The sequence below is a fragment of the Mustelus asterias genome, chromosome 1, assembly GCF_964213995.1.
Source record: "Mustelus asterias chromosome 1, sMusAst1.hap1.1, whole genome shotgun sequence".
NCBI lineage: Eukaryota > Metazoa > Chordata > Chondrichthyes > Carcharhiniformes > Triakidae > Mustelus > Mustelus asterias.
This window is the reverse complement of record NC_135801.1, coordinates 126,928,256-126,940,005: the sequence shown is the minus strand read 5'-3', so window position 1 is coordinate 126,940,005 and position 11,750 is coordinate 126,928,256. Positions and strand designations below refer to the sequence as shown.

Sequence of the window (11,750 nt, the reverse complement as noted above, 5' to 3'; positions counted from 1 at the left end):
ATGGCAAATCCACCTAACCTATACATCTTCGGACACTAAGGGGCAATTTAGCATGGCAAATCTACCTAACCTGCACATGGCTGGACAGTGGGAGGAAACCGGAACACCCAGAGGAAACCCACAAAAAAACAGGAAGAACGTACAAACTCCACACAATTATCCGAGGCAGGATTTGAACCAGGGTGTTGTGAGGCAGCGGTGCTAACTACTGTGCCACCCAGTTCAGTCAATAAATCATACAATATCTTAGGTTTTATACATTGGGGAATTGAGTTCAAAAGCAAGGAACTTGTTAAACCTAGATAAAACATTCACTTAGCCTCAACTGGAGTGCAATTGTATTCTTTCACCAGATGTGAACTTGAACTTAGGGTGCTAATTTGAGGAGCCCCTGAAGCAATGCTTTGGGATTTGACGGACCTCCAACAACCATCTTCCTTTGTGCGATGATTGTGCCTCTGGACGCTTGGAGCTTCCCTCTTGGGGAATTTGGCGTTACTGCGCAGCAGTCGCGGTGTTAAGGGGGGATAAAAAGCTTGCACCATCGTCTCTTTGAATGGACAGGGCGATTGAGTTGGAGTGGAGCTGGTGCTGTTATTTTGTCGGTGTAGTGTTAAATCAGAAGGCTGAGCAAGAAGCAACCACTTTGCCTTTATATTGATGAGGCGCTGGCTGAGGGGAGGTGACTGGGCATGCGCAGTAGTCTCGGCGTTGCTCTTGTGTCTGGCTGCCCGGTAACTGTGGAGAGCGAATAACGAGGAAGTGTCGGTAAACTTGAAGGGGAGGAATAAAAACATCTACCGTTAAATATATTCCTCCCAACGGCTACATCGTGCGACGAATGGTAGCGGATAAACTATGGCAGTTAATTTTGGAAAAGTCCAGATCGGGATTTATGTCGAAATCAAGCGGAGCGATGGTTAGTATTTTTTTTCTTGTGGCCGCCTCTTTTCAGGATCATTGTTTAGGAGGCGGTTCAAAAAAAACATTAGCAACGGCCGCCTCTGCGCTAAAAGCTGGGGGGCGGCATCTGAAAACATCCTGGGGTGGGTAAGGGTGGCGGTGGTCGGACGGGGACGGAGAAACTTGGGGTTGACAAGATGTTTACCGAGGGTGTAGTTGTTTGGTTGTCTCGGAGACGGTGCCGGCGATGCGGCCGGGTGTTTGCTGCTCCCACCATCAGCGCGCGCTCGTTTGCCCGCCCGCCCGCCGGGAAGAAGCCGTTGGGCGCGAGCGATCCCGCGCCGGCCTGTGTGCGCGAGCCCGCGCGCTGGAAGGAGAGACCGGGGAGGGAGGGGTTGGTGGGTGGAGGGGAACAGCTCGATCTTTTTGCCAACGCCAGTTTGACATTTATTAATGGGAGAAATGCGGTCATTTAAAAAAACATGTCGTTGAAGACAGCCTCGTCCGGCGGTTTTCTTCAAATGAGACATGGGGAGGGAGGAGGTTATTAACAGACCCCCCCCCTCGCGCGCCTCCGCCCGCGTTACCGCGGCGCTGCTGCAGATTGCGCGTGCGCATCGCCTCTCGTTGCATTACTTGGCAGGATCAGGGCCTGGTGCTGATTGTCAACTGGGCGTGAGACTGCTGGAGAGAGGAATATTTGGCTTCTGTACAGGCGTCTCTGTTGGATGACCCATTTGTCAACTCTTTAAATTTATATTCCTCAATTTATCTCCATAGCTAAACTGCTAGACTCGTGAAAAAAGTGGTTGTGATAAAAGATATTTTGTGTTCAGAAGAAAGGATTTGCATGTCTTTCTCTGCCTCAAGACATTCCAAAGCAGCCTGCGAAGTACCTCAGTATAACTACTGTGGAACCCATGCACAGCAATTAGATCACGATGAGATAATCTGTTCATTGTTGGTTGAAGGAAAATACTGGTAAAGACAGTCAGAGAACCCAATTCACTGTGCCATGTATGTCCACCTGTTTAGTGTCTCATCCAAAGGACAGCACCTGAAATTACTGCAGTGAGGTTTCTGATTAGATTGTGTAAAATAATTAAGAGTGGATCTTCAACCCACAACAGCAAAAATCAGAGAGGCAAGAATGTTGATCCTTAGCGGATGCTTGTGGTCGCTTTTGGTAGCAGCCTTCCATTTCATGGGACAATGGTTTGCACCATGGAACCCTAATTTGGCATTGCTCTGTATTTGCTGTAGGGGAAGACAGTGGGCTGAGAAGGTGCATGATTTGCTGGCTTCTGTTTTCTCTGTGCCCTCTTCTCAACCAGCTGAGCTTTTTGTTTTTGCTTGTCTCTTCCAATGTCCTGCTAAACAGTCAGCCTCCAGAAATCTCAATCATCAGCAACTGTTGCCCAGTTGTCAGTGTCAATGTCTGCCATCTTCACATCTTGTTTGCAGGTGTCCTTGTAGTAGAAGTATGAATGCCCAGAGGTCATGACCCAGTGGCCAGTTCACTGTATTGGGTAAGCGGTAATCGTCCATCTGATAGATGTGGCTGAGACAGTGCATACATCATTGGCTTAGCAATGAATATATGCTGTTGGAATTAACAAGCTCCAGAGCATCTGAGTTGGTGTCTTATTCTGCCAAGAGATGCCAGGGATATGTTTGAGATAGCAAAGGTGCAAACTGTTGACCCCTTTCTTCTGCCTAGCACTAGAGGAGTGAGCTGAGGACATAGGCTTGGTAGACTCACAGTTTGGTGTTCTCACTCAGGTTGCAGTTGTTCCACACTGATTCAGCTTTGGCACAATAGCGATGCCTGTATTGATTACAGTATCAAGTGACAATTTGCTGACAAGTGGTGATGGTGGAATTTAAAGATGTGAAGCCATCAACAAACCCCTCCAGCTTACATTGTCAACACTCACAGATGACTGCATGGCAATATCTTGGACCATGAGAGTTGTCTTTCTGATGCTGATGGTCAAACCAAATTCTCTACAAGCATGAGAGAGTCTTTCCATCTGCTGCTGAAGGTATTCCTCGGTATGAAATGTTTATGTGGCATTATCAGTGTAGAGCAACTGTGAGGATTTGGGGCACCTTTGTCTTGGATCTCAGGCAAGCAAGGCTGAAGAGCTCTCTATCTGTTCTGGTATGTAAGTAGACACTCTTTTTAGATAACCTGAAGGCACATGACAGCAGCAAAGAAAAGAACATGCCAAACAAGTGTTGGTGCCAGGACACAACCCTGTTTAAGCCCACCACAGATCTCAAAGAGTTCTGATGTTGCTCAGTCATAGCTGACTATACCCATTATATTGTCATGAAAGAAGAGATCACATTAAGCAGTGTCAGAATTTTCTCTCATAGCTTAAGTGGACCACCTAACAAAAGTAGTCTGAGAGCAACTAAAATTGGTTTGTGAGACAATGGCTTGTGCCATGGTGCGTAACTCTGTTAAGCATCACCTGGTGGGGTTTAGGAGCTCTACCGTGGCATGTCTCAGCATTTGCTACAGAGGAAGACAGTGGGCTGAGAAGGTGCACAATTCTCTGGCTTTTGTTTTCTTTGGTCAAACCCCTTACTGAGGCATTTCTCGCAGCTACTGGACCAAAACGATCATGCCAATAGGTGATCTTCCAGTTATGATATACTGAGGATATGGGATAAATGCGTTCATCCAGGATCTGTATTCTGACCAGGACACTCTGGGCATATGCTTCTAATTGCCATTTAACTACTTTCTTCTTATAAACTTATCTTTTCATTTCTCATTCTGCTGTACACTTGGAGCATCTAAGTAATCTAAGGTGGTTTTCACTATTTTGTCTGCGCTAATTGTTTAATGTTAGGGAAAATGTTTGTCCTATTAAAGACCCAGCAAAGGTAGGAATAGCAGATGCCTTGGTCACAATCTTTCAATCCTCGTTGGATTCAAATGTAGGGTTAGAGGACTGGAGAGTTTCTAATCTTATACTATTCAAGATTGGTGGAAGGGTAAACAAGGAAACTACCAGCCAGTCAACCTAACATCTGAGGTGGGGAAGTTATTGGAATCCATTATCGGGGCAAAATTTTAATTTGGCATGGCATGGGTTAATTAAGAAGAGGCAACATGGATTTGTTAGAGGCAAAGTGTGTCTGACGCATTTGAAGTTTTTGAAGTATCCGAGAAGGTCCATCAAGGTAACATAGCAACTAGAAGCAGGAGTGTGGGCCATTTGGGCCTTCGAGCCTGCTCCGTCATTCATTTTGATCATGGCTGATCATCAAATTCAATTTCCTGATCCCTTTAACTCCTGGAGCTATATCTAATTTCTTCTTAATATCAGACAATGTCTTGGCTTCAACTACATTCTGCTGTAGTGAATTCCACACATGCGCCACCCTCCCGGTGAAGAAATTTCTCCTCACCTCAGTTCTAAAAGGTTTATCCCTTATCCTCAAACTATGACCTCTAGTTTTGGACTGCCCCACCATCGGGAATGTTCTTTCTGAATCTACCCTGTCTAACTCTGTTAGAATTTTGTACGTTTCTATGAGATCCCCTCTCACTCTTCCAAATTCTAGTGAACATAATCCTAACCGACTTGGTCTGTCCTCATATGACAGGAGAGTGCTCTGAATGTTAAATATGTGAACTTTTAGAAAGCGTTCAAGGAACACCACACGTTGAATTGATTTATTATTGTCACATGCATTGGGATACAGTATTCTTTCTTGCGAGCTGTTACAGACAAAACATACCATTCATAGAGTACAAAGGGGAGAAGGAAATGATAGGGTGCAGAATGTAGTCAGGAGGCTTATTAAATAGGAAATGAAAGCGAGTGAAATGAAGGCAAGAGTGGTATGGACACAAAATATATTGGAGGATAGATGTTTTTCACATTGGGAGGGGACTTGCATGAATAAGGGTTAGTTTGGGGTCTATTATCCTTTACTATTTTAATGTATGATCTAGATTTGGGTGTTTCCTATGTCAGGAACAGCATTATAAAATTTGCAGTTAGCACCAAATGTAGCAAAATATTTGATAATGGTGAGGATAGTTAAGATAACCTAGACATTATGGTGAGAAGGGCAGTGATATTGAGTTCTACGAGGAGAAGTGAGGTGCTGCACTTTGAAAGGGCTACTGTGAAGATACATATTATGAATGTTATGATTCTGAAAAGTATAGATAAGCAGAGTGACACTTTTGTGTCCATGTACACCAATTGGCAGGGGAAGCTGATAAGGTGGTTGAAAAATGCACATTATTTACTTGAGTTTATAAATAGAGGAACAGAATTCTGAGCACTATGTCAGGCAAAATGCAGAGGCATTAGAAAGGAAACAGAGAAGATTTACCTGGATGTGACCAGGGATGAGGGACTTCAATTATGAAGAGAGCTTAGAAAAGTTAGGACTGTTCTCCTTTGAACAGCAAAGGTTAGGATATGTTTTCAACACTATAAGTTTTCAAAGGGCAAGTTGGGAGGAAATGTTTCCTCTGGCAAGTGGGTCAATAACTGGAGGTCATGCATTTGAATTTGATCAAAAAGGAAAATGTTTTCACTCAGTTATTGGAATCTGGAATTCTTTGCCTGGAAAGTTGATTCCTTGATGACTTGAAAAGGAGTTGGGACAGCTAGGATGAGATTTATTGACAAAAAGTAGGGATCTGGGTCGATGAACAACTGTTCTTTCCAAGAGCCAGTACAGGCAAGATAGGCTAAACGGGCTGTAAGTTTCTATAGTTCTAGAACTGTGATAGGCAAGTGGGCCACATGAGTCATTTATCATTTCAGTGGGCCACAGGAAAGGGCGACTTGACAAATACATGAATAAGATGGGAATAGAGGGATATGGTCCCCGGAAGGGTAGGGGGTTTTGGTTAAGTCGGGCAGCATGGTCGATGCAGGCTTGGAGGGCCGAATGGTCTGTTCCTGTGCTGTAATTTTCTTTGTTGATTGAAATCAGGCATGTCGATTAACCATGGCCCCATGAATAAAACATTTAATACAAACCAAATATTTCATACAAGTTATAAAAAATGCTTAAACATTCATATATTAATACAATTATCAACTTCAAATGGGAAAAACAAAATAAATATTTACATTTTGGTCACAGAGGGATCACACAGCTCTCTCAGTCAATGCTATGCGCAATCAGTATGCATCTCACTTCTCATGTCCTTGCTTTGTGTGTCACTTTAGTCATACTTGTAGGGGAAAAAGTTACATGGATGGAAACCAGTGGAATCTGGCAACCCTGCACATTGGCAAAGGTCAACAAAATGTCCCTTGGGTCGCGCTTAGAACCTTGATGACCTGCATGTGGCCCCAGGGCAGCAGGTTGCCCACTACTGTTGTAGAACATGGCTGTCTTGAATAATGAGTGAGCTTGCCTGCTAACTTGGTGAACCAATGCACCAAGCATTGTGATACCAGAACTACCGAGACCCACAATATCTGGGGGCCTATCATGCAAGGATTTGCCATGGACATGGTAAACATTTTGAAGCAAGCATGGCTTAGCTAATAAAAAATAACAAGTGCAGCTTTTGTTTTAGTGAATAGTAAGCTGATTGTTGGCTGGAATAGCTGTGCGATTGTTTTAGTGAGCATCATTTGTAAGTTAAACTAGCATGCCAAGGTTACTAATCCTGATTGCTTCTTCCAGGGAGAGTAGGGTAAGATTGTGAATGTGATTGGGCAGAGAATTAACTAAAGACTAACTATGTTCAGTGTTTCAAATCTGGTGAATTTCTATCAGTCAAATTTCTGTGCTGTTAAGAAAAATCAAATGTGTGTAATGCAGATCAGTGAGAAGAAAACACTATGTACCATGAGCCTTCAGTAACTTCTTAAGAATTGTAATATGGGTTTTTAAGATCAGCTCCAAACGCTGGTTAGGCCACATTTGGAGTACTGCGTCCAGTTCTGGTCGCCGCACTACCAGAAGGACGTGGAGGCGTTAGAGAGAGTGCAGAGAAGGTTTACCAGGATGTTGCCTGGTATGGAGGGTCTTAGCTATGAGGAGAGATTGGGTAAACTGGGGTTGTTCTCCCTGGAAAGACGGAGAATGAGGGGAGATCTAATAGAGGTGTACAAGATTATGAAGGGTGTAGATAGGGTGAACAGTGGGAAGCTTTTTCCCAGCTCGGAGGTGACGATCACGAGGGTCACGGGCTCAAGGTGAGAGGGGCGAAGTATAACTCAGATATCAGAGGGACGTTTTTTACACAGAGGGTGGTGGGGACCTGGAATGCGCTGCCAAGTAGGGTGGTGGAGGCAGGCATGCTGACATCGTTTAAGACTTACCTGGATAGTCACATGAGCAGCCTGGGAATGGAGGGATACAAACGATTGGTCTAGTTGGACCAATGAGCGGCACAGGCTTGGAGGGCCGAAGGGCCTGTTTCCTGTGCTGTACTGTTCTTTGATGCATTTAAAATTTTGCTCTATAACATAAGCTGTTAGGTGCACAACTTTATTGCCTTGGCCAGTAAAACTCAGGTTTTTTTCCTTTTACATCTTTATTTTTGCAGTGTCAACCGTGACTCAGTTGGTAACACATTCACCTGTATGTCAGAAGATTAAGAGTTTAAGTCCCATTCTAGAACTGAAGCACGAAACTGTAGTCCAACACTCCAGTGCTGCACAGCCAGTAGTGTAATCTTTCTGATGAGATCTTAAACCCAGAACCTGCCCCCTCTGGTGAATGTAAAATATCCCATGGTCCTATTTGGAAAAAGAACAAGGGGCAGCACGGTAGCACAGTGGTTAGCACTGCTTCTTCACAGCTCCAGGGACCTGGGTTCGATTCCCAGCTTGGGTCACTGTCTGTGTGGAGTTTGCACGTTCTCCCCGTGTCTGCGTGGGTTTCCTCCGGGTGCTCCGGTTTCCTCCCACAGTCCAAAGATGTGTGGGTTAGGTTGATTGGCCATGCTAAAAATTGCCCTTAGTGTCCTGAGATGCGTAGGTTGGAGGGATTAGTGGGTGGATATGGGGGTAGGGCCTCGGTGGGTTTGTGGTCGGTGCAGACTCGATGGGCCGAATGGCCTCTTTCTGTACTGTAGGGTTTCGATTTCTACGAAATTATCCTCAGTAAACTGACTAATATTTATTCCTCAGTCAACATCGCAAAAGCAGTACAAATGGCAATGTGATAATGATCAGCTGTTGTTGCAGCATGCATATTGCGCAGGCCAACAAAGAGAACTGCACTGCACTTGGAAATAATGCCCTGGGATCTTTTCCATTCACATGAGAGGGTAAAGAGGGCTGTTGCTTAATTTCTCAAGCAAAATATTGCAATTCTGAACTGCAGAGTAATGGCGTAGAATTATGTCCTTAGGGTCTCTGGACATGAGCCCACAAGCTTCTGTCTCAACTCAAGAGTTCAACCACTAAGCCAGAGCTGACATCTAATTTTCAAATTAAAAACAGCAAATTTTGGAAATACTCAAAATCATGCAGTATCTCTGGAGAGGGGAACAGAGTTTTGGGTCCATGACCTTTCTTCAGAACTGGGAAACGTTTGTTGGTCAGGTTGGACAAGAACAGAATGTTTTTGATAGGGTTGAAGACAGGCGGGATGGAGTGACGGAAGAGTTTGTTTTTTTCTTTCCCTGTTACAAGGCAGCCACTGCATAATGTCAAACAGCTTGTTTGATCTGTTGTTCAAATTCTTTTTCCGATATTTTGCCATTCCTGGGTTTGAGGTAGACCGGGTACTTTTTGTGTCTGAAGGTGGTGGTCATTGGCAAGTTTGCACGACACACAGCAAGCAATGATCTGATCAGGATAGCCATTGTCCTGCATAATTGCTTTGATGCATTCTATTTGTGACTCAAATGGTAATTTGAGCAACGTCATGTATAAATTTCAGTGCCAGTGTGATGCCCAGCATTTAGGCCATACATTCCAATGATTGACTGTTCGAATCAAGCAACATGTTCCTCCAACTGTTTGTATTAGGCAGAGTATAGACTATACTCGACGAGGCCATGTTTGCAAAACACAAAACAAAATGTCCGCTATTAGGTTCAATTATTTGGCAGCACTTGCTGAACAACCCTAAATGTGCTAATAGCTACATTAACAACCAATTTAAGATAATCAGTTGTTTTTAATAATGAGTTTGTAATTTGGCTCACTTAAGCTCACAAGAAGAGGCATACATTCATATGTAGGGACCTGTTCTTTGCAAACAAAAGGAATATGTTCAGGCCTTGCACTTTTAATTGCCTGAAGTATGCGGGACCTATATTTCCTTGTTGCTTTCTCCATGGCAGCACCTCAATCAGAGTTGACTTTTAATTCTTTCATGGGTTGTGGGCTTCACTGGTTAGCTATCCCTAATTGTCTTGGATAATGTTGTGGTGAGCTGGCTTCTTGAACTGCTGCAGGCCATACATGTGGATTATAGATACAGAGCTGTTAGGAAGGGAGATCCAGGATTTTGATCCAATGACAGTGAAAAAATTGAGATGTAGTTCTGAGTCAGGATGATGTGTGACTTGGAGCCAAATTTGCAGGTTAGAGGTATTCCCATGCATCTGCTGCCCTTGACCTTCTAGGTAGTAGAGGTTATGGGTTTGGAAGGTGCTTCTAAAAGGCCGTGATGAGTTGCTGCACTGCCTCTTGTAGATGGCATAGAAACATAGAAGATAGGAAGCCCTTCGAGCCTACTCCGCCATTCATTACGATCATGGCTGATCATCCAACTCAATAGCCTAATCCTGCTCTTTCTCCATAACCTTTAACCCCATTCACCCCAAGTGCTATATCCAGCCGCCTCTTGAATACACTCAATGTTTTGGCATCAACTACTTCTTGTGGTAATGAATTCCACAGGCTCACCACTCTTTGGGTGAAGAAATGTCTCCTCACCTCTGTCCTAAATGGTCTACCCTGAATCCTCAGACTATGAACACTGGTTCTGGACTTTCCCCCACCATTGGGAATATCCTCCCTGTATCTATTAGAATTTTAAAAGTCTCTGAGATCCCTCTTCGTTCGTTTGAACTCCAGCGAAAACAATCCTAACCTAGTCAATCTCTCCTCATCCGTCAGTCCAGCCATCCCCGGTTTCAGCCTGGTAAACCTTCGCTGAGCTCCCTCGAGAGCAAGAACATCCTTCCTCGAACTGCACACAATACTCTAGGTGTGGCCTCACCAAGGCCCTGTATAATTGCAACAACACACCTCTGCTCCTGTACTTGAAACCTCTAGCAATGAAGGCCAACATGCCATTTACGTTCTTTACCGCCTGCTGCACCTGCATGCTTGCCTTCAGTGACTGGTGCACAAGGACACCCAGGTCCTGTTGCACACTCCCAATTTACAGCCATTCAGGTAGTAATCTGCTTGTTTTTGCTTCTAAAGTGAATAACCTCATACTTATCCAAATTATATTGCATCTGCCATTAATTAGCGCACTCACCCAACCTGTCCAGATCATTCTGAAGGATCTCTGCATCCTCGTCAGAGTTCACCCTCCCACTCAACTTGGTATCACCTGCAACTTTGAGATGTTATGTTTTGTTCCCTCGTCCAAATCATTAATATATATTGTGAATAGCTGGGGTCCCAGCACCGATCCCTGTGGCACCCCACTATTTACTGCCTGCCAATTTGAAAATCACCCATTAATTCCTACTCTGTTTCCTCTCTGCCAACCAGTTTTCTTTCCATCTCGATACACTTCCCCCACGACTGCAGTATACTCGGCTGCTGTCACTAAGTGGTGAAAGGAGATAGGATGATGGATCAAGTGGGCTGTTTTGTCCAAGATGATGTTGATCCCTTTGAATGTTGTTGAAGCTGCCCTCAAGCAGGTAATTGGAGAATATTCCATCACACCTGATTTGTGCCTTGTACATAGTGAACAAGTGTTGGGGAGTCAGGAGGTGAATTACTCACCACAAAATTCCCAACCTCTGACCTGCTCTTACCTCGAGAGTATTTATATAGCTTGTCCATTTCAGTTTCTGGTAGATGATAACCCCCCCAGGGTATCAATAGTGTGGGACTCAGCAGTGGTAAAGCCATTGAATGTCAAGGGGTGATGGTTAGACTCGTGTTGGAGATTTCCTTGCATGGTATTTGTGTGGCACAAATGTAACTTGCCAATTATTAGCACAAACCTGAATGTTGTCTAGGTCTTGCTGCATTTGGACATGGCTGCTTCAGTATCTGCGGAGTCACGAATGGTGCTGGACATTTTGTAATCAGCAGTGAATAACCTCACTTCTGACCTTATGATGGAAGGAATTATAGAATCCCTACAGCGCAGAAGGAGGCCATTCAGCCTATCAAGCCTGCACTTACAGCAATCCCACCCAGGCCCTATCCCTGTAACAGCCTGCTGGTCTCTTTTACTCTAAGGGATAATTTAGCACTGCCAATTCACCTAACCTGCACGTCTTTGGACTGGAAGGTCATTGGCGAAGCAACTGAAGATATGCTTAAGAAACTACCCTGAGGAACTCCTTGCAGTAATGTCTGGGCTGAGATGATTGACCTCCAGCAGCACAACTATATTCCTTTGTGCTAGATGTGATTGCAACCAATGGAGAATATTCCCCTTGATTTCTATTTACTCCAGTTTTGCTCGGGCTCCTTGATGCTGGACCTGGTCAAATGCTATCTTGAGGAAATGCTGTCACCTCACCTCTTGAGTTCACCTGTTTTGCCCATACATAGTTGAAGACTGTAGTGTGGTCTGGAGCATGGTCCTGGCTAAATGAGTGTCTACCTTCCATAACTTTGATGATTGAAAGTGGACTGATGGGGTGGTAATTGGCTGGGTTGGATTTGCCCTGTTTTTAGTGGACAGGA

The 11,750-nt window shown here is 44.4% G+C and overlaps 1 protein-coding gene across 8 annotated transcripts in view; it reads left to right on the top strand.

The window, feature by feature from the left end:
* The first annotated feature begins 556 nt into the window (after positions 1-556).
* LOC144497364 (kinesin-like protein KIF2A) overlaps positions 557-11,750 on the top strand; it is a 109,783-nt gene continuing 98,589 nt past the window's right edge. For 4 of the 8 annotated variants that reach the window (XR_013498542.1, XM_078218553.1, XM_078218546.1 and 1 more), the window contains exon 1: positions 711-919. Coding sequence is in view for 6 of the 8 variants with exons in the window: in XM_078218553.1 (XP_078074679.1) it covers positions 859-919 (61 nt within the window). In the remaining 2 variants the exon portion in view is untranslated. Of the gene's footprint in view, positions 920-11,750 lie in introns of all 8 variants that reach the window. The other 4 variants (XM_078218537.1, XM_078218563.1, XR_013498543.1 and 1 more) reach the window with 4 other exon arrangements.